Genomic DNA, 27433 nt, shown 5'->3' with positions numbered 1-27433 from the left:
AAACACTCTAGCGTGGGCAAGCCCTTACCCGAAATATCAATGGCCCTCTAAAAAAATCACATACTCCACATATTGCCTCCCTCAGCAAGAGCTGCCAGTTACCACACTTCGCTCTGCTACAGCACGTCTCACCAGAGAGTCTAAGAGCATGTTACAAATATTAATGCATTAAGCCTCACAACCCCAGTTGACAGACAGGGATGTCATAGCCCAGGGAGGTGAAATGATTTGCCCAAAGTTACACAGCAAGTCAGTGGCAGAACAGGGGAGAGAAAAGTTTTTAGAGAATGAAGCACCAATCCTGCCATTTCTCCCATGCTCACAGGTTGTTCCACCGCATGAGCTCATTTCCCAGCATAGCACATTAGAAACCAGATAAAGGTCCCTTCTAAAAGGGGATTCAGACTCTCCCTGCTGGTTGCTCTCCCAAGAAGGTACCAAAGGAACACTTCTGTACAGTAATTGCCCCACAAACACAGCCACAGCTTGATCCACAGTAAAGGAAGGTAGTGCTCTTTTGCCTCAAGGGATGGAACACTACTGAAAAGAGGGGGACGAAGAGGCTGATTTAATGGTGCAACAGCAGCTGTCTCACACCAAGGCTGGATGTAGTATGGCACAAAAGAAAAGCATTCTGTCTCTGAGGGAGAAAGAACATGGGTTGGCGGTATGAAAGGTGCCTTCCAAGAATTCTGTTCTAGTTAGGTTCTTCTACTATGCCCATCGCTGTGGTACGTGGCCCAACCCACTCTCCTTAGTGGAAGAAAGTACCAGAGTGTTTGTTTATGTGGCAGCTTTCTTTCCTTGCTCCGAGGTTAAAATGAATGCTAACACTTAAATAGAGTGCCTGGATACCACAGGATGGGCACTTTAGAGAGGCCAGAGATGAGATAAGCCACAGTTCACATTCAGATGTCCAGGGGGTACATCTGAGAGGGAGAAGAATGAGGCAGACATTAAACATTTAAAAGATTCAGAGAAAGAACTGGGACAAAAATGGGATTATAACATTGACTATGTGTTTTCAGTAAGATTAGTAAAACAGATCAGTACACTGATTAGAGGATATACTCTACCTGACATTCTGAAAGGCATGAAGATCTTCTCATTAGTATCAGGATGTATGATGGCCTACAAAACAATCAGTAAATAGACATGGTGAAAGCATGGAAGTGGCTGGCAAGCAGCAAAGAGCCTGACCCTTCCCATTATGTACAATATGTTTAACCAGAGAGCAGAGAGACACACGTACGTGTCTCTACAGCAGCATAAGCAGCATGCTGCACGTGGCTTTTGCAGCACAGATCAGTGGCCCATGACCATTCAGTAGTCTTCACAAAACCCTCCTCCTGCATATTGGTTTTCTGCTCCTTTAAAAATTCTTGACATAACTGAGTGCTAACGAGAAGTGACAGCTTGACAACACTGGAGACAGAAGCATAGAACAGGTACATAATGAGCACTAGCAATGTCCACAAAGAACATGCATCAGTGTGCTTTAACCCTGACCTGGGAGGTACTACCTCTAGGGACAAGAATAGAATTTAGTCTCCATGGCCCACTCTGTCCTTAGTGTCTGCTAACAATGAGACCGGCTTTGTTGGTGGTTTTGTAATCTGGACACTCAGACTAAATTCACTGTACACAAGACACTAACAGCCATTAGATAGTAATAAGTCATTGTCAAGTGGATTAGATGGGAAGCAGCAACCTAAATCAGTGCAATGTAGCTCTCCTGTCCTGTGTGTAGGTTTGAAGTTTTGATACAGTAAAGTTTTTGAAGAAAAAAAAAAATCAGTTCTAAGCAAATGTTCAGGACAGATTTTAAATTCAAATTATTCAGAAGTGTTACTCAGCTCTCCTGCAGTAAATTGAGTTGTTCAGAAATTCCTGTGATTATAAAATTAAAAGCATATTTTCTGAAATGACAGTTTTTATTTAACTCTTCCTGACTTTATACACGATGGGTTCTACTCACAACCCCCATTCCTACTAAATCTATATATACATTTTCCTCGGATTAAGGGTGAAGAGTCTCTCAATAATCTATAACAATAACGAAAGCTCTCTCCATTCACATGTATTGTAAATCAGGTTGAGGCAAGCATGGACATTTGCATGGAAATCCAACAGAGCCTGACCATTGTGTTGCCAATTGAAAACATGATTGTATGGTCATCTGGTGTTACTGAAACAAAGAATTCTCCAGTAAAATCCTATCGACTACCATAATGGTTCATTGCACTACTTTATGGCCGCAGGAGAAGTTCAGCCTTCATGTCCATCCAGTTCTTGGCCTCACTGTGGAGACCACTTACAAAGGAGCCAACTGTGGTAGTTTTGTGCTGTGGACACCTGTTCATTAAGAACTGGACTGAGACCATCAATTTATTCCATTCTACAGCTGTCCATAAAAGTCACCTTTGGTCTTTCTCACTTTAGGCAGATAAGGACAGATCTCCATATGAAGCTAGTGAGGATGCACCAGTGTAAAAACTGGTGTAAACAGGGGTGAGACTCAGTCTGCTAGTGTTTTGGGATTGTCCAGGGGAAAGATATAACAGAGTTTTTATTGATTAACCAATTTATTTGAGCATAAGCTTTCGTGAGCTACAGCTCACATCCGATGAAGTGAGCTGAAGCTCACGAAAGCTTATGCTCAAATAAATTGGTTAGTCTCTAAGGTGCCACAAGTACTCCTTTTCTTTTTGCGAATACAGACTAACACGGCTAGGAAGTGAGCTGTAGCTCACGAAAGCTTATGCTCTAATAAATTGGTTAGTCTCTAAGGTGCCACAAGTCCTCCTTTTCTTTCTACTCTGAAAAGAGTTTTTATTGTTATGGAAGAAATGTCAAACCAGTTAATGGAAATGTGGAGACCAGGAAAACTCTAGGCTAGATAAATGGGAGAAAATGAAGACATAAAATTATATATAAACAATAAAATAAAATTAAGACTCTTGTGTGGGGAAAAACTTATTTGCACATGCTATTTTATCTTGTCAGAGAAAATGTAACTGAAAAACCGTGACAGACAAAGAAGAACCACCTTTCCCCCCATTTAGGAAAAACAGAAGGGAATAGTGATATTTTAAAAGAGGAATAAAATATTTAAAAGCATGTTACCTGCTTTATTTTTTGAGCTCCCCAAAGCTAGAAAAATAAAATAAAATATTAGTTTTTAAAACATCAGCACAGAAGAATCCACATTAATCCTCTGATCTGTTACATTAAAGGAACGGGGAGAATCGCTCTAAGAAAGAACTTTCCTCTGGATGTCAGAGACGGTTATTAAGGGCCCTATTCTACCACCTTTACCCACATTGAGAAGTACCTTATCAGAGCCAGTAGTTCTACTGAAATGAATGATACCACTTGGAGAGGAAGACACTGTTCAACATAAGACAGAATGGCAGAATTCAGACCTTATATTGTAAGCTTCTGAGATGAGGAACACTGCCCTCTTTACTTTTTTATGTACACATCTGATTAGCACAATAACACTTTGAATGAGCTCCCAAGACTCCCACCTGACGTCAGTGGTCATTGGAGGGCATTCCACTCTAAGGTGAGTAAACTGCAGTGAGGTATTTGCAAACATTCATTCAAATACAAACTATGCATTAGCTTCAATAGGACGAGTGGCCCATTTTTCACTTTTCCACAAACAATTGTGCAAGGAAAATCTTTTTCATTGAAGAATGCTCACTGAAAGGGAAGGTGTAATCAATATTCATAAAATACATGTTTTTATTATTGTTTATAGCACATAAAGGACCTAAATCAGGGGCAGGGCACCACTGCAAAAAGTCACATTCCCTGTCCCATACAGCTTACAATCTACTTTATGACAAAATGAAACAAGTGGATGTAACAAATAATTGAAAGGAATAGGAAAGAAGGATGAGAGTAAGAGAGAGAGAAAAGAATATCCAACATAGACTCGCTTTGTGCAGAATTTGGTGGTTCAGTCATTTAAGGTATGGAATTTTTTAAAGTAAGTTATAGGATTGTGCCACCCTCTCTCACATTGGGCTTGGTCCTGTTCCCATTCAAGTCAATGGAAAAATTCGCATTGACTTGGTGCAGGATCAAGGCCCTTGAGGAGTAGGTTTCAATGGAAATATTCACGGGGTAAGGTACTACCTCCAGGTGAGGAAGCATAGTAGAAATTGGCCCATAGCTATCAGCAATCCCTATTACCTAGTAATTATCTACACCCAGATTCCGATCTAATTCACAAAGGTGTAAATCTGGAATAACTATTGATGTCAGTTACTATGATATTTGAGCCTCTCACAATTTTTAGTGTATTTATCCTCACTACACCACAGTGAGGTAGGGCAATGCTATTATCCCCATTGTACAGAGGGGAAACTGAGGCATGGAGAAAGTAAGTGATTTGTCCAAGGTCACACCAGGAGTGTGTGGCAAAGAAAGGAATTAAACCAAGATGAATTCAAATCCCAGGCTAGCGCCCTACATATGGGACCATGCAGCCTCTTTAATACAGCATATGCATAATGGTATAAAAAACAATAACTGACCTTCAGAATATTAAACAAAAAACACCTTCAGTAAAAGAGGAATTCTACTGTGTGTTTCTACCTCTTCTAAATGCATTATACAGCAAAAGACCATGTATTTTCTGGCATGATCTTAGACATGGGTGCAGAGAACTGGCCTTCAGCTTCTCTGTTCAGCTGACTCTGTTTTCAAATGCACTAGTGAAAAAACAGTCCATGAGGAAGGACGGGCGGTTTCTGAGCAGGTTCTATGGGCATTTTGGTCAAGGTATCTAATTTCACTAACTGGTATCAATATTTCTGCTTTTCCTTGCTGCAGAGCAAATATTCTCAGAACACTGGATTATCCCACTGCTTCCCAGAAACCGACTTTACAAGATGCACCTGATGAGTCACCTAAAGATTCTGCCAGCTCATTTTCACTTTTTTTATCCTCTAATTCATTTTCTGTTTTCAGCAAGTCTGCAACATTTTTCCAATAGATTCAACACTGTGAGTAGTTGGTTTTGCCAGCCAGTAGCTGGCTGCTGACAGCAGGTCTCTGTTTTAACTAGGGATTCCATTCACACTTTCTCTGGCCATGTTAGAGATGGGGGGCCAAATTCTGATCTCATTTACACTACTGTGAATCCAAAGCATTTGTACTAAAGTAAGTAGAGTTATCCCAGATTTATGCTGGTCTGAATCAGCCCATGGTTTCTAAATAAGGGGCTACTTTTGGGCGGTCTCCTACCACAGGTGTTCCTATTTCACACAGGAGTTACTGTACATTAATAACATAGAATTATATACTATGCGTCACCATTCAGGGCACCTGAATTTCCCCTTCATGGTTCAGCAAAGTCACCCACTCTAGGCTCCCAGATCCTCAGCTGTCATCTCTCTTGAGCGGAGACCCACATTTCTCTCCCCTCGATCGGGGTTTTTCCAGGCTGCGCAGTTCCCTGCTTACACTGAGAGTTCCCCAGAAAGTCAGACTGCCGAAGCAGGCCTGCTTTGCTTTCTCCACAGAGGCTATAAACAGAGTAATTGCCCACAGTTACCACACCACTCTTTCTAAGCAAGCACATTTATTCTTAAGGGGAAAGCATGACAGAGAAAGCATATTAAAACAATAGAAGAACCTACACACATGCTAATAAGCTTACCAGAGATCACCCCAACTCAAACAAGAGCTCTGGCAGGTGTCAGTCCTTCAAACCCCACCCAGGGGCTCTACTGTGGTTACAAGTTCATAACCCCTTTTGTTCAGAACAAGAATACCCATGAATCTGAGTGTCCCTTCTTTATACAGTTTGGGCCTCTGATCTTGTCCTCATGTAACAGGTGATAAGCAGACCAAGGTTCCCTCCTAAGGGCGAAGCTTCTAAAAGCTGAATTCTTGCACAGATGGAGGAGTTTATGCTTGCATACACTTCCCCCTGGAGATTTCCTGGAAAACCCACTTCACTTTAAAAGTTCGTTCTTGTCTGCCCATTGTTTCAAATAGTTCTTTGAAGCTCTTAACACTTCCTAGGGTTTACATTAGTCATGACTGCCCCCTAGAGACATTATATGCAAACCCAAAATAATACATTACCATTTGCATTTTTAATACAATGTACTCCCAAAGTACTTAATCTATTAAAGTTTACCCAGAATACTGCAGGAAATTGCCATGCCTGTCACACTAGCCACTTTGCAGTTTGTGTCCTCTCCAAGTGTTTGCTACCCCTCCTGTTTTGGTATTAGTGGCAAATGTGTTCACACTTGGATTTACACAAAAGAAACATCAAGTAAAAAAAAAGAAAGAAAGAAAAAGAAAACCAGAGCAAACCAAACCATTTAAAAAAGACTTCACTTTCTGTGACGCAACCCAAATGGGCAAGGGGCAGTGGCTCAGTCTATGGCCATTGCAACCTTTTAGGATGACAGGTCTGCCTCCTGTTTCATTGACACATGCTTCACCACTGTGAAGGAATTAGCTCCAGGGGCCATTTGCAAGTGCTCCAAGATTATAGTCTAATAGCTCTCAAACTAGTTGATGACAAGCTAGTACTTTTTAATCCATGATTTCCAAGATGCTATTTTCCCTTCAGTTCCAAGAGCAGGGACCCTACAACCTTGTTACTGACGCACCAGAGATTTGTGTAAAGAGCAAGAACATGTGAACTTAAGGTTTCAGAGTAGCAGCTGTGTTAGTCTGTATCTGCAAAAAGAAAAGGAGTACTTGTGGCACCTTAGAGACTAACAAATTTATTTGAGCATAAGCTTTCGTGAGCTACAGATGAAGTGAGCTGTAGCTCACGAAAGCTTATGCTCAAATAAATTTGTTAGTCTCTAAGGTGCCACAAGTCCTCCTTTTCTTTTTATGTGGACTTAAGACATCCCCAGGAGTTTCTACTGTGATTATTCAAAAGTTGGAGGGGATAACACCCAAACCCATCAGATAATTGGAGATCCCTGGAGATTTGTAGAAAGGGAGCTTAAATCACAGAGAGCTCCCCTGTAACTACGCTCCTACAGAGCTTAACAGCAGATAATGAAGCAGGCTGGATGCATCTTCCCAACAAGCTCTAACAGTACCACAAAGCTTCATGAACCCAGAGTGCGACCACACAGCTCTTCTTCCTACTCACTTCCTTAAGGCTGGATGTGTCTGGCAGCAAGGCTTTGTCACAGGCTTGGGAGACCCAGAGCACAGCGAGGAGACACAAACCCAAGTAACCCCAGGGGAATGGTAACTGATCTTTGGTTAAACAGGAGCTTTACTCAGTTGGGGTTCGTTGTAATAACTGGGCCTACAAATTTGCCCTAATTGTGAGCCAAACTGGATAAAGTACATAAAAATTCACAAAATGTCACAATAACTTATAACAACAAATGCTGATGGGCAAAGGTAGGAAAAGGAGACAAAATAATTAAAATTAGTCCAAACATGAAGGCCTACTAACTAAAGCAACTAATGGACTGTGTTACAAATCATGCTTTATAAAAATAAATAAATAAGTGAGAAAAAAACATCAGCTAACCAAAATTCATGTGTCAGAAGCGACCTAATTGGTGAACAAAATAATGAGGGGATGGGCTATTCCGCCCACCATTCCCTTTGAGAGAGCTTAAAATAAGAGATTTTAAGGAGAAAAACTGGCTACTAGAGCAAGCTTCACCATCATGACTGCCACCCCCACCACCAACTGGGACCCTGGCTTTCATCATCCTGATCCTGAGACGTCCTGACCAGACTGGGGCAGAGAGAGGGACCCAGATGACATCACCACCTCTACCAGCTCCACCTGAAACCCAACCGCTGCCTGGGATGAAACAGGATCCAACTTTAACAACAGCTCTAGCCCATCTCAACTCACTTCTTCTCTCTTCCCTGGCAGGACCATTATTACCGTCTTTGATACCATCTAAGAGACTGTCTGACAAAGGAGGGGGTTTGCTTCTAAAATTCTCTCCAGCTAAAGGGAAAGGGAAAAAGGGATGCTGTTAAAATGAAAGCCTCAATACTTTCCATTTCTTCTCTCTTTTTTTTTTAAACTGTTTTTCTTTCCTTTCTTTATCTTAAATAAAAAAAAAGGTAAAAGTAGTTTAAATGGTGTATTTACCATGGCACTAACCAAGCCAAAGCCTCTGTTTACAAAACCTCAAACCTTGTTTCACATTGTTTAATGTGGGACAATAACTGAATTATGTTTATACCTTTAACCTATATATTTCACCTACATTAAATACAAGTTCCACTGTATAAGACAACACTTGAAAGTAACTCTTCAACCAAAAAATATAAAGAACACTTCAACACCAAGCTTATCCGTTAACATATCTGATTGTAAAAATATGAGCGTTAATTGCGTAATTTGAAGGGAATAATTCTCCTTTCACTAACTGCAGTAACATGTAGAGTCCATGGATCGGAGAGTGGATTATTTTCTGTTCACATGCTGAAGCCTTGTCTACTCTAGGAAACTTTGGCAAAAATTTCTCATTGTTGCTCAAACCAGAGTTAGCAACACTGGAGACCTACTGTAGATGAACTGCCAGCCTGCATAAGCAAGGAAAGACTCACCCTGTGTAGGCTCAGAGGATACCGTGCTTTAAATGCTGCAAGGAGCCCATCTACACTGGAATTGGCAACAGTGATAAATCTTTGCAAAAATTTCCCTAGTATAGACAAGACTTAAGAGTGAATCACTAGAAAGAAGTGAGTAGTTGTTAAGTAACTGTCTCTGCTTCTCTGGACAATGACATAAAAGTCTCATTTGGAACCCTGCTAGCCTCTTTCTTGCTCTAACAGGGAGGTTTTCTAATCCTTTCGCAAGATCCTGCCTGCTCCCACAAAACTTCGATGTTAACGAGATAGCAGTCTGGAGTTTGCACCCAGTCAGCAAGTGCCAGTTGTTTCTCACTCTGGAAACTGTAAAAGATTTACTAAAGCAAAGCTCGGATTATCTATCCCACACTGAATTCCGAGTGTTTCAGCATAGTGACTGGAATGTGTGATACATCAAGGCTTGCTTTATGTACAAGAGCATCTCATGTCATTGTTCTTTTTCCCAACCCCTTAAAAAAAACTGTTTAACTCCCAGCAGGAGAAATATTGTCCCTACCAGGGTGCTATTTACTTTGCTTTGGAAGTTCACTGAGAAATATTTCAAGCCAACAGCAAGGACCGCTAAGTGGTTCTGTTTAGTGCTAGTACACACATTAATGAATCAAACAGGACGTCAGTGTTGTCAGGTGGTTAGAGTCAAGAGGTGCCCCAGGTCTGCCACAGTCACTATGACCCAAACATTCAAAATGGGGGAAAGGGGTGCCCAACTTGAGACACGTAGGGCTTAATACCTAGAGATGGTGAGCACCTGCAACTCCCATAGACTTTCACGTGCTTAGGACTCGCTGAATTACAAGGAAATTCATGGGAGTTGGGTGCCTGACTTACTTAGGCTGGGATTTTCAAAGATTCCTAAGGTATTTTGGTGTCTAGCTCCCACTGAAGTCAATGAGAGTTAGGCGTCTAAATAGCTTTGTGGATCTGGGCCGAAGTGCCATAGCACCCAAGTTTGAAAATTTGGGCCTTAAGCTCTTTGCTCTTGAGTTATCCATTCATAAAATGGACCTTCTGGGGATCTAGAGAGACTTCACGGATTAACTTTTATAAAGCTGTTATAAACATCCTCAAATGGAAGGTGATGCAGGAATGGAAAGCATTAGTTATTGTCATTATTATCGGTGGCAGCCAGCAGCTGTCAAGGGTGGACTTCAATTTTCAAGGGGCATCTCTGTGACATAAAAAGCCACAATCCAGATAAGTGGGGGGCTTTGTCACCCCCGCCCTGCAACCTTTGGTCCCTTACAATGCCTTGCTGTAGTAGCTCCCACCTGGGCCACTCTCAAACAGCTTTTCAACAGCAAAGCCACACACTGAGTGTCTGTGTGTAACTGCACCCTGCCAGCTACACTCTGGCTCTCACCAGTCTTGGTTATGTAGCAGGGTGAACCGAACACACTCCCAGTCCTGGATCATCCCCCAGAAATGTATATCCTGTACTGCCCAACCCTCTCCTGGACAGTACAAATATATTAAGTTTGTTATTCCTTTAAGGGAATAATATAACAGTTTATTACCTTAAACAGTTTCCCAGACACTTCAACTTAAACACACTGGATTAGATAAAATAGCAAAGCAAGTTTATTAACTATATAGAGAGAGATTTTAAGTGAGTATAAGTAAAGAGACATAGAAGTTAGAAATGGTTATAAGAAAAATAAAGCTCAAATGCTTACTAGTGCCTAATTTAACAAACTATATTAGATTCAAGTAAAATTTCTCACCAAACGCTTCCAGTAAGATTACTGACCAAACTCTTCAGGTCAGGACCCCTTTCCCCAAAGTCCAATCGCTGTTTCCTTTTGTCTTTCCTTCCCACTAGCCAATGGAGCATTGGTTCCTACAGGGCTGTGTGTTTTCAGGTGCTTTCACGTGCATCAAAGCAACAAACCCCATCTCAGAAAGGCAGAAGGAGCACTACTTTACATCTCTCAGTACTTGTCTCTCAGGACTTATCTACCCGGGGGGGTAATGTGCGCGAGGGGTGTGGTCTCTAATGTGCACTACGGCGTTGCACACACCCTGTTGGTGAGAACTAAAAGTTCCCCGGTGTGTTTTAAAGTTGTGTTGTTTAAAACAGTACTGCACTAAAGCGCTCTCGGGAACAATGACTGCACACCAGGAGAGTCTACAAGAGTGGTCTCCAAACTGTGAGGCACAACTCATAGAGGGGTGCAGGGGTGCAGAGGAATATTTGGAGGGGTGCAGCAGGGCCTGGGACAGCCCCGCAGGGGGGTGGGGTGGGGAGGGAGCGCTACCCAGCCCTGTTCCAGCCCTGCCCCCAGAAACTCCTGACAGCCAGTGATTCTCTGCAGAAGCCATAATACCGTCTTGGGGACTGTGTTATCTTTCCTACCTAAGTGTGATGAATCTGGGTGGGTGTGTGCGCGTGTGAAAGACAGCAGAACAACCTGCTTTACTCCCAGCCTGCCCATTCCTCTCCCAAGCCTACTCAGCCTTTGCCCCCTCCCCCACCAAGGAACCCACACCTGCTCCGGGTAATGGAAGGTGCCCAGCAGGCAGCTGAGCCCCTTCTGCATCAGAGGGAAGATTCACACATGGAGCATCGGGGTTGGGAGTGGGGTGTTTACACACATACAATGGTGGCTATTGGGAACTAATTTTCCTGGCTGGGATCTTGTTTTGGTGGAACTGATTTTAGGCATTGCTTCCAGGTTCTGTTCTCCACCCAGTATCGATGGGGCCAGAGTGTCACAGTTCAGATTAAAATGCAGGAGAGAGGTGCTCCCAGTTCTGTCCTCAGCCCATTAGAAAACATCCCTCAAAAAGAAAGGGAAGCAATGGGAGACCCAGTATACAGCCTTCTGATAAAATGTAAGTAAGAAATAGCGGATCGGAGAGGGGAAGAGTACAGTTTACTGCAAATGGACCTCTTTGCTCATCATCAACAATGTTAAGAAAAGTTATTATTCTCTAAAAGGGATGCTGTTTAGCCTTCAATAGAGTCATTGTTCTCTGCCGTGTCTGGGACAGCATGAGCAGCTCTTCCTGCTGTTAGCACAATTGAAGGAAGAGCACAGTAATCAATATATGCCCATTATACTGGTGAGTCTTTTTTCACCTCACTGAGACTAATAGGGGAAGAAATGAAACAGTTTCAAAACTACAAGTGGTCAAAACTGCATTTGGAAAGGCTCAGGAGTGAGAAGCTACCAGTGACATGCCTGAGCGCATGCTCAGCCAATGCTCACGGAATGGGGCTGGATGGAGGAAGAGTCTCTCTCTCCTAGGACAAAGGCGGATGCATTTCAAAAGCTCACATTTCTCTCTTGCTGTGGCTCATTCAATTTCTTTCAGTGACACACTTGTGTTTAAAAGGGTGAAGATTTCTGGTTAGATATCTTGAGGGTGGTAGAATGAAAAATAATAAAAAACCAAAAAGATGAGGGAGAAAGGCTGTCTCTTTGTTATCTCAATGTCAAGATACTGCAGTGATGGGTGCATGAGAAATACACAGACAGTTCTTTTCCATTTATATTGCCATAGCTCCCACAATGTGCTCAGTTTTCTACAAACATATAGAAAACACAGAACCTAGAATCATAGAACCATAGAGTTAGAAGGGACCACAAGGGTCATCTAGTCTAACCCTCTGCAAAGATGCAGGATTTGTTGTGTCTAAACCATCCAAGACAGATGATTATCCAGCTTCTATTTGAAAACCTCCAGTGAAGGAGCTTCCACAACTTCCCTAGGCAGTCCGTTCCATTCTCCTACTGTTCTTACAGACAGGAAGTTTTGATGAGATTTAATCTTAATCTGCTATGCTGTAGTTTGAACCCATTGCTTCTTTTCCTACCCTCCGTGGCAAGAGAGAACGATTTTTCTCTTTTTTATGGCAGCACCGAGCTCCCAATCTAGGGTTCTGTTTCCACAGACACCTATGCACATGCTTAATTTGAGAAGAAAGATGGTCCAGTGTTAAGAGCACTAGCCTGGGACTTTGGAAACCTGGGTTCACTGCTCGACACAGACACCCTCTGTGATCTTGGAAAAGTCACTTAGGGCAGGTCTACACACCATTTTTTGTACTGGTTTACTTATCTCAGTTCAGAAACCAAAATAGTGAAATTGGTGCAATTGGTTTCTAAACTGATATCGTTAACTTGGTGCAAAAAAAAACCTCTGTAGAATTAAGGTGCATTTCGGCCTTTATCTTGCAGGTCCTTATGTGATGCACGGTGAGCCATGTATAACTGGCATACAGCTCCGGAACCTACAATAACACTGTGGCTCTTTGTTCTCTCCTAGTGGCAAGACCACAAATAGACACTGTGGCACACCCCCAGAGGGCAAGAGTGAGAGGAAGGATGGTCAGGAGGAATATAAAATTGCTGCAAATACTTTCATGGTCTGTTTTCTGTCTGTCTCGTTATTTAGTCTGTAACTAGGTGTCTGCTGTGCTGGGAGCTGCATTGATCCTGACTGGGACCTCTGGATGTGGCTGTCATACAAATATTAAATAGCAATAGTTTACACTCTTGGCTGATCCCAGAGCACACAGACATTCCCATAGAGATTTATTCAAAGGAAAGGGTCGCCAGGACACAAAAGGCGCAATGGGATGGATGTGTTTTGCTGAACATACCAGGTAGGTTGTTTACGGGGAAGTGATTCTACTGGTTTGTTGTTACAGCTCGAAAGGCTTTAGCACAGAAAGATGAAGATGTGGGCCCTTTCAGTAACATAAAAGTCTAGCATCACGGGGAGATGGGTTGAAAGAATGTTGCAGTTCTTTAATTTGTGAAAAAGCATTCACAGCACCGATTCCCTAATTTAGTCCTTCAACAGGAGACCGTCACCCTGCATTTTACAGTGCCCAAGCAATACTGTCCATGTCCAGTAACCTTTGGTAAGTTCCTTGGGAGAAGCACCTGTTTTTCCTGCATTGCATGTTTGTGCAGCACTAATAAAAATAGTAAAGCAGCCGTGTTGTCAAACAAGGATTCTTTAACTCTCCCCTGTGTAGCTGGTAGCCATCAAGTACGGCTTCTTTCAACTTTTACCACCGCTGACATGCCAGCATCAATCTGTTCTTCCAATCTGTGCTGATCGGTGGCTCAGGTTGGAAAAGGGACTCTTGCAAATAGAGGACACAGATGCAGTTCTACAAATTAGACAAATGATGCAAAGAAGCCTGGAAATAAAGGACAAAAGCCACATCGTAATGTCTGCAGTTGGTGAAGCTTTTTGGTTTGAGGATGTGTCTGGGCTGCAGAAAATGCCACTTTTAAGTAGTATGCAGCTTTATTCACTCCAACAATATTTTTATGACTGGTATTCTTCTTCAGAGAAGTATTTATTCCTTCAAATGAAAATGCTTTTGTTCCAATGGAGGCTCCCCACAGGAGGCAGTCTGGGGATGGCTGCCCTGTTTAGAATTGGAGGTGTTACGGTCTATACCTTCTGCTGCAAATTGGCTCCGAGTGCAAGTGTGTGTGTCATTTTCATCTATCTCCTTTCAAATATCACTAGCCACCAGAGTTTCATGCTAAAAGCCTGATCCCACCAGCGGCCCTTCAAGAACCCGGGGGAAAATCTGCAAACAAAGAGCTTGCAGGATTGGGCACTTTACATGTAACATGTTGCCTCTCTCTCACTGCATAGAAGCTTGTAATGAATGCAAATGAAAAAGATTTTGCAAACTCAGTAATGGAACTGTTTAAACTAGGAGCTGGGGGAAAGCTGACAGGTGCCAAGGAACGCTCAGGTGGGACAAAAATCTGGTAGGGCTCTCAGTGACACAAAGGTATCTCTGTACACAGAGAAAGGTGGGACAGATGATACACTCTCTCTCCCTTCAGCAAGGATCACACCACTGCCACTCTAAGCTATTAGACAGGTCTACAACTCTCTACTGTTAGCTCCTAACAGGCCTAAGAGACATGTCAGAAAGCCTGATTCTCTCATTGCTTCCCTTTTAACTTTTCAGAATACAGTTTTCATTCCCAAACTGAAATTAGATACTGATGCCTCTTGTGTCAAAACATTTTCAGATATGTTGTGTTCATGTATCTCCTTCATAGCAGAGTTCAAAAAAACAAACAAACCCCAACAACAACAAACCAGGCGAACCCCAAGCCACCACTAGATTTTTTTCCCCCAGAAGAAAAAGATAAATTTTTGTAATGTAATTATTTAGGAAGTTTTAACAGGTTTACAAATCATTGCCATGTAAATATCTAAAGTATTAATCATTACAACACTGAGGTGATCTTTTTGTTTAGAGAAACATTATGCAGTAACAGAATCATCAAATCTCTTTGTTTAACAGAGTATTATCATATTACAGAGTGAGCCTCTTTCTGCCACCCAGGCTGTGTTATTTCTGGGGATTTTATTAAACTGAGTGAAACTACTGACTCTACTCATATTTACCAAACCATGCATGCCTGTCAAATGTTAACATTCAAAATAATTGGACAGGCGTGCTGCAGGGAGGGGTTTGGCAGTACTTTTAGTATTGAATAAACAGTAACTAAATATCTATCTGTCCTCTGACAATTTTGCGGGGTACCTAATTGATGCATTGAGTTTTTCCATAACAATCTCCCATATGTTCTGGAACCACTCCTCTAACTTTTAGCTATTTTTCTTTTCCCAATGAGAGGTTATCAGTAGTCTAGCAGCTACTAGCAGATTAGATGAATTTTTCACCTGTTTGAGTGTGTCCCTTTTCCCTAGGAAGCCCCTGGGAACAGGTTACAGTCTTAAATTAGTGGCCATTTTGGTGAGCAGGAGAGCAGATCTATCGTTCCGGATCAAACAAAGAGGGTAGGAGGAGTAAGTGGGCAGCTAACATGTCAACATGAAGTTGAAGACAGCGAGGATGAAGTTGTGCTGTGAGGAAAAAGGGAGAGCAAAGGAGCCAGAGAGGAAGGTGGATGCGGAGGAGTTGGGGGCAGTAGATGGTGACTACATGGAGGGGGAGTGGAGATAAGAGGCAGGAGGAGTGTTTGAAGAGGAAGAAAGAGTGGTAGGGTTGGAAACAGCAGAAGAGAAGCTCTACACCTCACCTCACTCCTTTGCGGACTACTTGAGGTGGAGCATGTGAGAAAAGAGGTCACTGAGAGTGTGTGGCTGCAGCGGCAGTGTCAGGAGAGGGGATCCAAAGTTCCTGTAAGTGCCAGGAGATAGAGGGAGAAGGAGACGAAAAAAACATGGATAATGGTGGTCTTTGAGATGCAGTGTGTGCAACCACTGGGTATTCCAGAGGGAGCAAGAGAAGAGGATGACAGGGAGACGGCTTGAAAAGGAAGGGCTAGAGGTGGTGATGGGACAGGGTGCAGGAAATGGGACTGGTGGGGATGGAGGCTGGGTCAAATATCGCACAGAGGAGGAAGTGGAGGTGGAATTTGGATTTGTGGAGGTGAGAGGGGGTGAGGAATGGGCAAAGGGGAGAACAAAAAGGGAGAAGCAAGGGTAAGGTGGAGATGGTGGATGCAAGTGAGGAGTGGGGAAGGGAACCAGTGGAGGAAGGGATGACAACACAAAAGAGAGGTGTCAAGAGAGTGAACAGGGAGTAGTGGCAGAACGTGGTTAGGAAAGAGCAGCCTATGGGGTTGATAGGAGCATACGCTCAGCTAATGCAGACAAGAGCAACAGAACAAATAATCGAACCAAAGACTGTATTACAATGTATATGCCCAGAGGCAGAGTTAAGGCTGGTCATGGACTGGAACTGTGGCATTTCCCCAGCTTTTGAGCACTTCACTTTGCAGCTGTAATGTTTTTTACATAGATACTTCTACTTTAAAAAAAACAACAACTGAATATTTCTTATTTTGTGCCTGGATCAGCTCCAGCTATTTGCTCTGTCTGGAAGAGGCCTGATTTTGTGCAAAATTCTGGCGGGTTTCCTTGCATTTTCTAGAGGATTTTTAGATTAAGATTACCCTGTTTCATGCTATTGAGCAACAGCTGAGCTTTCTAAAATAATTTCTTCTGAATCCAACAAAGGCTGTGCTCCTATTGGGATCCGGGAAGTAGCTGCAAGGCTGTGAACCTTTCCCCAGAGGATAACTGGGGATGAAGAGTGTTTACTCCAGCATCTGCCTTGTAAGGAGGGTCATGGCAAGCAGGAGCAGAGTGCAGGTAAGGGGCTAAGGAAAGCCAGTTCTGGAAGGAACTGTCCACGACTGTTCCATTTCAGAAGGTTGAATCTATATAGAAGGCGAAATTTCTCTTTAAAAGCCCTGCCAAGGAGATGATAAATGTATTGAGAAAATATTTGATGTTACAGACTTTCTGATGGTCTTTTACACTTTCATTTTTCAAGTACTGGAATTGTTTCACCAAGCAATGAAAACAAACTAAGCATCGTTATTACGCCTTTGGCTGCTGCCGGGGAACCCTTGGCAACATGCACTGAATGGAAAGAAGGCAGTTTTGGATACTGGCGTAACACAAAACTGAACACTCGCTAGAAAACGTCAGGTGGCACATTAATTTAATGGCTCCTTCAAAACAAGATGTTCACTGGACTAAGACCTGATAGTAGGTTGTGCCTGGGCTGTTCGAAGAGCTGATAAGGGTTTCACAGAAGTATGAGTTTATCTTGTAGGACTTCAGCAAGCTAGAGAGATCTACTCTTTCAACCAGTTTTGCACCCATCGTCTAGAATTTCATCTAGACCACACACCCCTAGTTTACTTATGAGAATGTCGTGTGGGACTGTCTCAAAAGGCCAAAGGTGCTTCCTCCTTCCACTAGGCCAGTAACCATGTCAAAGAAGAAAACCACACACACTGCAGCCTCACCGAGGTGTCCAGACACCTGTCTCATACCTGAGCCCCAGTGAGATCATAAACCAGGACAAGATAGGTGGAGGAGCCATACAATGTAAGTGCATTTATTTCAGTGAGGCTGTATCAGCAATTAACGTGACCCCCTCAGAGAAGGAGGGTTTATAGACAACTCTAGCTGCCAATACATGGACACAGTGACATGCCTGGTGAGAGACTTCAGCTTAGTGAAGAAAGCAACATATTTTTTAGGATCTAGAACTGGCAAAATACACATTTTGTGAGAGCTGGAGGGTAGTGATGGTGCTGGTGATGAATGTTATTCTTAATTGACACAATTCTTTAAACTCAAATGTTATGCTTACGTTTAATAACAATTTTTATTTAACATGTTTACAGGTTAAACCACCTCTTGTGGACTTTTGCTCAGCAAAACTTTTTAAAATGCCTAACAAAAGCCCCCACAAAAAAACAAAAACAAAACACCTGTCAGGTATGGCCTAGGTATTCTTGGTCCTGCCTCAGTGTGGGGAGAAGGCCCAGATGACCTCTCAAGGTCCCTTCTAGCCATTCATTTCTACGATTTCTATGAAATTGTTAGTATTAACGTGACACACACCGAGTTACTATGCCCAGTGCCAAAAAGAAGATGGAATAGCCAGTGTAAGACATCCAGTTCCTTCCAGAAGCAGCATATATTGGCATTATAACTAATGCCAGATGAGATCCCAGCACTGGGACAGTCATCAGCTGTACCATCATTAAGGATTTATTTAAAAAAAAGTAACACTTACTAAAAACAGATCAGTAACAGATGATAACTTGTGGTAATCATGACAGTACAAACCCAGGAAAGTACCAAACTGGTGACTGGCTACAAAGACATACATGAAATTTTCCACTGAATGCCTCCGATGAAGTGAGCTGTAGCTCACAAAAGCTTATGCTCAAATAAATTGGTTAGTCTCTAAGGGGCCACAAGTCCTCCTTTTCTTTTTGCGAATACAGACTAACACGGCTGCAACTCTGAAACCATACATGAAATTTGTTTTTCTTCAGTAAAGTAGTTGTCCATGCACAAGTAGGAACCCAGTAAACAACTGCTCGTATGTATTACCTCTTTGTTGGTGACTCCAGGGGGTAAAGTCCCATGTTTATAATCCTCCAGCAATTGCACAGCTTCTTTCAGACGACTCTGCAAATACATAAAACAATAAAGCATGATCAGCAACATTTGTTCTGCACTGACCACGTTAGACCTAAGGCTGTGAATCTAGGTTACAGGGCCACGTGCAAGTCTTAAAACACACTTCTTTATGCAAGCCTCGGGATAGGTGTATTTTTTATATATACATACACATTTAGTACATGTTTCTGTGTTAAGATTTATATTATCAGCTTCTTGAGAGAGGGACTGCAGCTTCCTCTCTGTTTGTACAAGTATCTAATAATATATAATAATTATGTGGGATACACAAAAGAACAAGGAATGCTGGCACAAATGGTATCAGAAAGTCTGTTCAGCTGAAGTCTTCTTAATTAGCATGATAAATCTGATTTACTATCTCAAGAAGGAGGCTGGATTCATAATGCAGCTAGGGAAATACTTTTTTGAGGACAAAATGACCTACACAGGTGCAATGGACAGTGCACTTATGGGGAATCAATTCATACCTTTCACCAAACTCCAGAAACCATCAAAACACCCACTGAAGTCAAAAGGAGTTTTGCCTACATAAGGACTACAGGACTGAAAAATATGGTAAAGTAAATTCAAGACCTCAAGAACTGCAGTAAGAGGCAGTAGCACATATAATTAATCTGTATTATTAAAAGAAAACACACACACACAGAGTGGCCACCCTCAAAGCTTCAACATCTACCAACAATTATTAAACAGCATGTTTGATTCTGATCTCAGCTACATCAGAGTCGAGCAGGATAATTCCACTGAAGTCAATGCAGTTTCTGCTCTCAAATGGGTGTACCATCACTGAAATCAATGCAGTTATCCTGCTTGACACCAACATAAAGGAGATCAGAATCAGGCCCCATATATCTGAGATACAATAATATTTTCATATATTTCAGAAATGATTTAACTGTGCTATCTCGGGTACCAACATGTGGTAGCTGTTGGCAAATGTTGGTATTTTAATGATAACCACTATATTGTCTATATATTTGGGCCAGATTTTCAGAATCAGTGTTGGCATCATTCTGCTCCCACTGAAGTTAATGGGAGTTTGATTGCTGAAGTTAATGAGATCAGAATTAGGCAAGAGCCGAGGCCATTTTAAAATCCCACCCATTATACACACACAAACACATATAGAAATAAGCAACTTCCTCATGTTGCACTAAAAGGCAGTTTTTAAATATCTCATGCATTCAAATTATCGCAAGTATTGATATTCATGTATTGCTGAATCAAAAAGTCCCATTTGTTTCCAGAATATATACCCATATTTCAAGGGGAAGTATGATCTTGCAATTAAGCACTGGACTGAGACTCGTAGGCCAATTCTTTTGATGTTTGGTAATAAAAAGGGGAAAGTAATCTCCATTCAATTAATCCAAAATGCAGAACATCAAGTCAGGCTGTAAAGGCTGGCTTCAGTGAAGGCCACTGCTTTTCCAGTGCCCTGCCAAACCTGCAGTAAGGCTGCAGAAAATGTCAACGGAATAGGGAAAGATTTCTCATTTATTTAAAAACAAAGACAATTCAGGTTATTTACCTGGATGATGGATTTCCTGCAGGAACCTTAATGTTTTTAAATGTTACTGTCAGGCTTGTTTAGTTGAACATTCCTGCCCTAGCTGTTACAACTATTATTTCTAGATAGGGATGCTTTATAAAGATTTTTTTTAACACGATGATATCTGATTATAATCTACGTAGGTATTTATGGCCCTTAGCATTGTATCATAGATCCTCACAAACATCAATAAGCTTGTCCTTCCAAAAATTAGGCAAGTATCATTAGAGCAAAACTTGTTCTTCTATAGGCTGGGCTAATTGCTGGCAGATTATTAGTCCCTTTTTGTTGCAAACATCAAAGAATACTTTGTTGTTTTCTTGGAAATACCAGCAGTTAGGCCAACCCGAAATTGGCAATAAATGAATGACTAGTGCCTTTCAAGTGTTCAGTACATAAATGCATTAATGAAAAAGTGGCAATCCCAGCTTTCTACAGAGCAAATGTGTTGTGGACGGATCAATGCCCATTTTTGCATACACTAACCTAATTCCATATATATTCACATATTTTTGGCCTTGGTATTACATTTATTAGCAGTGATTCAACACACATGTAAAAGTGAGTAGTCTTTGCAAAGACACCTAATGAGGTTTAATTTCAGGAGACATGAAGAAAGGAAGAATTCAGGAAACATTCAAACAGCCTGAACGAAACGTGAACACTAGAGCAAGCTTCTTCTCTTCAGGCTCTGCAATGGAGGTCAGTCACGGTTATCGGGCTAGCTGCACTGCTGTCACCTCTCTGCATTTGCCTGAGAGCATCTGAACAGGTGACAAGCTGCTTTTTGTGGGGTGGAGTCACCCTTTTCTCCCACTCTTAGACTAGAGCCTGGGTTGCAGATGCTTGTGCTCACCAGGATTACCTCAGCAGGTCTGACTTCGGTTAGGTACCTGCAGTTTTGCCCCTCGGGAATCGTGACAGTGGTATATCCACAGTAACTACACAGCCTTGTCAAAACAAAGTATTGTTTATTCTTAACAGTCAGAACGCCAAACAGCACAAGACAGCAAGGATTTGAAAACAATAAAATAGCCTAAATACAGACATACTTACATAGCACTTACTGTTCCTCTCTCCTTCTCCACACAGTGTTAGCCAGGTACCTCAACCTCTTCAGACTCCTGCCACACAGACTCTCTCAGTCTCAGCCTGTTCCCTGAATAGCCCCCAACAACTGACCCTGCTTTCTCTCAAGAGAGGGACTCTATTTAGTATCCTTTTGATCTTAAGCCCCCAGCCCTGGCAAAGTAAGCCTTTTAAATTTGCTGGAGCCACAGCAGGAAGTCCCTTCCTAATTATTAGCCCAGCCATTGTTCTTGCAATGGCCCTTGAAGCATTTGCCCCAGAGATATTTTATTTCTAGTAAAAAGAAAAGGAGTACTTGTGGCACCTTAGAGACTAACCAATTTATTAGAGCATAAGCTTTCGTGAGCTACAGCTGAGGAAGTGAGCTGTAGCTCACGAAAGCTTATGCTCTAATAAATTGGTTAGTCTCTAAGGTGCCACAAGTACTCCTTTTCTTTTTGCGAATACAGACTAACACGGCTGTTACTCTGAAACCTGTCTTTATTTCTAGTCTTTGTTTTACAGAACAGCCCCTTTTGACTCAGCTTCAGGAGTCAGATCACAGCCCTTACAGCAGTCGGACAATCATAGAGCATTTGTATGTTAATACAGAGCAGCCTTCATGTCTTCCACTGTCATTCAAATGTTTTGTCCATATATATTCATTTAAAGCAAGTTTTATCAGACACATTACCTGGTAAACTCAAGTCTCTTTTCAGAAAGCACTAGCCTCATCTGAAACCTCCCTGCACCCCACCCACTTTCTCTGGGAGGTTCCAGAATCACTCTGGGCTTATATTTGATCTTGGTTTGGTTTGCTGACTTAACGAAGATACACTCCAGCAATGTGAAGTCATCCTAAACTAGCAGTGTGTTCACTCCGTTCATTGGGTGGGACTGGGATGTGTTGGGGACATCCGGGGTACAGGCACAAGTACTGGAGAGAAACACCACACCCTGCTCCAAAGACTAGGGATTACGTCAGTATCCAGGCTCCGGAAAACTGCAGACACACAACTGGAACACGCACACGGTATTTTAAAAAATAATGAAATGATCCTCCTGGAATTAATCATCCAGAGCTTTAACTTCTCACAGTCAAGCAGCTTTAATGTGTGAGCGAGGGGAGGAGAGTTTGGGTCTTTTCTTAGCAGGACCTGATTTACTTAAAAAAATATACACAATAGTGTCTAGGTATGACAACGATGGGCACCTTACGAGTAAGGCTAGTCATATGTCCTGTGGTCAATGCCGGTCACAGATACCACAATTTTTACAAATAAAAAAAGGACTGTGTGGAATTATCTGTACTTTTGTTCAAATAAACAAAACAAGAAAAGTTCGCTTTTTAACCCTGATGGTTCTCAGAATGATCTAATGGGAAAAAATGAGGCAGCGCCATCTTCCTAATCCTTCCAGTAGATAGAGCTTCTGTGGAGCATTCCTTCTTTCATATAAAGGGGTTAGAAATGACAGGAAAATTGTAAAACCATATAATTTAGGAATTATAACAAGCTCTATCAAAACACCACCAAGTATAAGAATGTTATCGATATCCTGTGCGTAGTAAGGGTTTATTCTACCTGAATAAGTTTGATTTTTATTTTTATTTTAAAAGATAAAAAGGTACCTCATGTATATGAAAACATAGGCAGCCACTTTCGGGAATGAAGGGGGAAGAGAGCAACTGAGAAAAAATTATGACCTTTGCATTTTTTTGCTATGACAAAAATTGATTTTTTTCCAATTCACCCCCACCCCAGACAACACAATTCTGATACTCATAAAGGAAGGGAATATTAAAATAGAACTAAAGAACAGGAGAATCCGAGATGGCAGTGCAGGATCCAGAGGTGAAAAGTCAAAGACTACAGAATGAATAATAAGTAAAGGATCCAGAGAAAATAACCAATTTTCCCTACAAAGCTCCACAATAAACCAGTATTGCCAGCTCAATATACTGGAGAACCATTCATTCTCATTATTAGTATGGAGATTTGGGGGCAGGGTTTTCCACTGAAATTACCTACACTGTGTGTCTTGCAAATCATCTACACAGAACAGCATGTAACTTTGAATGAAAGTCTAAAGTAAATAAATGAATGGATCTGTGTTCTATTTTTTTCCTCTTCTCTTGAGGAAATGTTAGTAGTTACTATAACAACCCTGGCTGGATCTCATCTTGTTTAGTACAGCAACAAACAGAAAAAAAAAACCCAATTTTTGCTTTTAAACTTGCAGTCTCCTTAAATGTCTCCTTTTGGCTCAGCAGGCAAAAAAAATAAATAACGCTTTATGAAAGGAATGAGCCTCCAAACAAAATAGCTGAGGGTTGTGAAAGATTACAAAAGGCTTAAAAACAACTTAAGAGTGTCCTACAACAAACAAAAATGTAAAACATAATGATCATACTAAGAATATGAAAGCACTTGGTTTAGAACGGTTCAGATTGTTTTAATAAAATATTAACTGCCCCAAAACTTTGCTAACACAGAGTTAAGATTAACCAGCAGTGCCTCATGTAATTCCAAAATGCTGAGTGCACCTGTTCTTTAAAACCTCCAAAACCCAGGAAATACAGAGTTGCGGTCCACATCAGTCCAACGACGCAACTTGCGCCATGAATAGTTCCTCTGACCCTACAGTGGCGCAGCATTATTATGGTGGGGTGATGCCAGCACAGTTAAGGTTGCACCAGGATTTCCATTTTACGAAGGGTAAAAAAGGCCTGCAAAAATTCTATCTGTTGGTTTGAACGTTTATTGTGTACTGCTTTATTTTTCTATAGCAGTTTGTGGGAAGAAATATCATTTGAAGTTTGCTATGACTGCTGCTGCTTACTGGCGTCTTTCATTTTCCTTCTGTTTAATTTAAGCTATTTTCTTTGACAGTACTTCTAAATCTATAAAGTGGAATGTGAATATCCATGTGGATTTTCGGTAACTTTGAAATATTAGCTTTTTACTCAGAACCTGTGCTCTCACAGCAAAACTTCCAGAAGAAGCCCCCACCGAATGGAGGCAGAGAGCAACCAATTTGCACAACACAAATTCTCAGAAAGCTGTGGAAAGCAGGACTCAACTCACAGCATATGGCTGCTGCTCAGGTTCAATAGCCACAGGGTAGCACCTTGAGCTATCCAATTATCTGTCTGCCTGAAAACACTGGCTTGTAACAGAGCCCCAGCCTGCTGCAAATACGCAAAATTTACTTTCTCTGGCTCGTCTACTTGGATTGAGCCATGTTGTAAGGACAACTTTTAACCTGAAGAACTTTTAAAATATTGCTTCCTCAGAGGGGCAGTAGGTGCTGAGATCAATCTTGAGTAGGTTATATCAGTTTGGGGAGGATCAGTCCCTAAACTGATCCGCAGTTGTGTGAAAAAAAAAAAAAAAAGAAAAAGTTGTAATATCAAAATGATAGGGTTCTTATATTTATTTGGAGGGGAAGAGGACATATCTAGAGAGCTCCTTGTTCAAGTGACCTCAAATGTGGACCAGTTTTCAGAGTAACAGCCGTGTTAGTCTGTATTCGCAAAAAGAAAAGGAGTACTTGTGGCACCTTAGAGACTAACCAATTTATTTGAGCATGAGCTTTCGAAGTGAGCTGTAGCTCACGAAAGCTCATGCTCAAATAAATTGGTTAGTCTCTAAGGTGCCACAAGTACTCCTTTTCTAAATGTGGACCAGTAAGTCTACCATAGACGTCCAGAAGGCACTGCAATTTTCATGACAATCCAATCAAACGTGGATTTTACATAACTTAGAAAAATCAGGTATTAAACATTAAGCTAGTCTCATCCTTAACGACAATGGGGCTAGCTCCACCAGAATGATTCACTGGGGACTGAACAGCTCAGGGGATTGGTAATGGGATATGGAGCCTTCAGGTGCTTGGTTCAGGTTCACTACAGTCCAATAGTGACTGAAGGCTGTTTGGCAGTCTTAACCCAATTCCTAGCTGGCAAATTTCCACCTTACAAATGGACTTTCTTGATGTCTGTCTCAGCAGAAAGGTTGAGGGCTCAACGGTTCATGGAATCTGAACTAGAGGTGGTACCACCAGATCCAGGCTGAGAAACAGTGGCAATGGGATATGCCAAGGACCAAGTGCATTGGCACGGTCTGTGAGATATCTATTCTGAGGATACTCAGAAGACTGCAGGATTATTAGACTGGTACCTTTTCATAGAATCATAGGAGTGGAAAGGTGTGGACTCCGTCTATAAGGGTGTAAATGCTCTTTGACCTGTGTCTTTTCAGCATTTAATGACAGAGCTGATTAGACTCAAGAGTCATAGAATCATAGGACTGGAAGGGACCTTGAGACATCAGCTAGTCCAGTCCCCTGCACTCATGGCAGGACTAAGGATTATCTAGACCAGACAGGTGTTTGTCTAACCTGCTCTTAAAAATTTCCAATGATGGAGATTCCACAACGTCCCTGAGCAATTTATTTCAGTGCTTAAGTTTTTCCTAATGTCCAACCTAAACCGCCCTTGTTGCACTCTAAGCCCATTACTTCTTGTCCTATCCTCAAAGGTTAAGGAGAATAATTTTTCTCACTCCTTCTTGTAACAACTTTTTATGTTCTTGAAAACTGTTGTGTCCCCTCTCAGTTCTCTCTTTCCAGAGAGAAACAAACCCAATTTTTTCAATCTTCCCTCATAGGTCATGTTCCTCCTGAGCAAGCAATGGTTTTGACCTCACAAAAAGAAGTTTGCTTCACTGAACTTCATGCTGACTTTATAGAAAGCATGCTCATGAATCATTAGCTGATGTTTCCTTAGTGGCAAGTCAATGGGCCAGCAAAGGATTAAAATCCTGAAAAAACATCACAGCGATTTCATTCGTCAGAGGCACACAAGCCTTTTTCTTAGCTTTTTACGAGGCAAACACCTTTGAACAGCTGCTTGGTTTTTGCATCATGCTGAATATTATTATATAAAGACACTTGTGGGCCACCTCCTGATCCACTGAAGCCCATCGTGGTTTTGCAATAGGATTTGGCCCTCCAGGATGTAGAGGGTTCTCCTGCCCTAGTGAAGAGCGATGGATCATGACTAAGAATGTCTTCTTTTGAAGTTGCTCTTTTAAAAATGCCTTTGGAAGGCACTTATAGGTCAGTGGAGCAACTCCAGATTTACGCTGGTGTAACTGACAGCAGAATTTATCAGGGGATTTTTGAAGGTGGTCAGGGGCCCAGTTTTATGGGTCATAGATTCCAAGGATAGAAAGGACCATTCTGATCATCTAGTCTGACCTCCTGTATAACACAAGCCATAGAACTTCCCCAAAATAATTCCTAGAGCAGATCTTTTAGACTGAGAAACATCTAATTTAAAGGTTTCAGAGTCGCAGCCGTGTTAGTCTGTATTCGCAAAAAGAAAAGGAGGACTTGTGGCACCTTAGAGACTAACCAATTTATTTGAGCAAATAAATTAGTTAGTCTCTAAGGTGCCACAAATACTCCTTTTCTTTTTATCCAATTTAAAATGATTTAAAAAATGGTCAGTGATGGAGAATCCACCACACTCCCTGGTAAATTGTTCCAATGGTTAATTACCCTCCCTGTTAAAAACGCACGCTTTATTTCCAGTACAAATTCTTTGAGCTTCAACTTCCAGCTATTGGAGCATGTTTTATCTTTCTCTGCTAGACTGAAAAGCCCATTATTAAATATTTGTTCCCTATGTAGGTACTCAGAGACTGTGATCAAGTCGTCCCTTAACCTTCTCTTTGTTAAGCTAAATCAATTGAGCTCCTTGACTCCATCACTATCAGGCATGTTTCTAAACCTTTAATCATACTCATGACTCTTCTCTGAACCCTCTCCAATTTATCAACATTCTTCTTAAACTGTGGGCACCAGAACTGGAAACAGTGTTCCAGGTACAGAGGTAAAACAACCTCTCCTACTCAAGATTCCCTTATTTATGCATCCAAGGATATAGAAAGAGGAACTGTAGGAAGGTGCTGCCCAGCATCATGCTCAGCATGCATTCTCCTCCAGAAAACCATGCAGGCATATTTAAATTGCAACTACAGTCAATATATAAATCAGGGGTGGGCAAACTACAGCTCTGAGTGACGTGGTTAAGCCAATCATTGTAACCAGCGTTAGGTTGACTGAAGAATTCCTCTGTTGACCTAGCTACCGCCTCTCAGAAAGGCAAGTCCTAACTACAGCAACAGGAGAACCCCTCCCATCGCTGTCGTG

The 27433-nt window shown here is 41.7% G+C and overlaps 1 protein-coding gene across 1 annotated transcript in view; it reads right to left on the bottom strand.

Annotated features, from left to right (window-relative positions):
• SFXN5 (sideroflexin 5) overlaps positions 1–27433 on the bottom strand; it is a 168060-nt gene that overhangs the window by 116378 nt on the left and 24249 nt on the right. The window contains exons 3-5 of the mRNA XM_073343014.1: positions 18505–18582; positions 3127–3153; positions 1077–1131 (exon numbers count right to left, since the gene is read on the bottom strand). Of these exons, the coding sequence (XP_073199115.1) occupies positions 1077–1131; positions 3127–3153; positions 18505–18582 (160 nt within the window). The remainder of the gene's footprint in view (positions 1–1076; positions 1132–3126; positions 3154–18504; positions 18583–27433) is intronic.

The sequence above is a fragment of the Lepidochelys kempii genome, chromosome 4 (genome assembly GCF_965140265.1).
Source record: "Lepidochelys kempii isolate rLepKem1 chromosome 4, rLepKem1.hap2, whole genome shotgun sequence".
In the NCBI taxonomy this organism is placed as follows: Eukaryota; Metazoa; Chordata; order Testudines; family Cheloniidae; genus Lepidochelys; species Lepidochelys kempii.
This window is presented reverse-complemented; position numbering and strand designations above follow the sequence as displayed.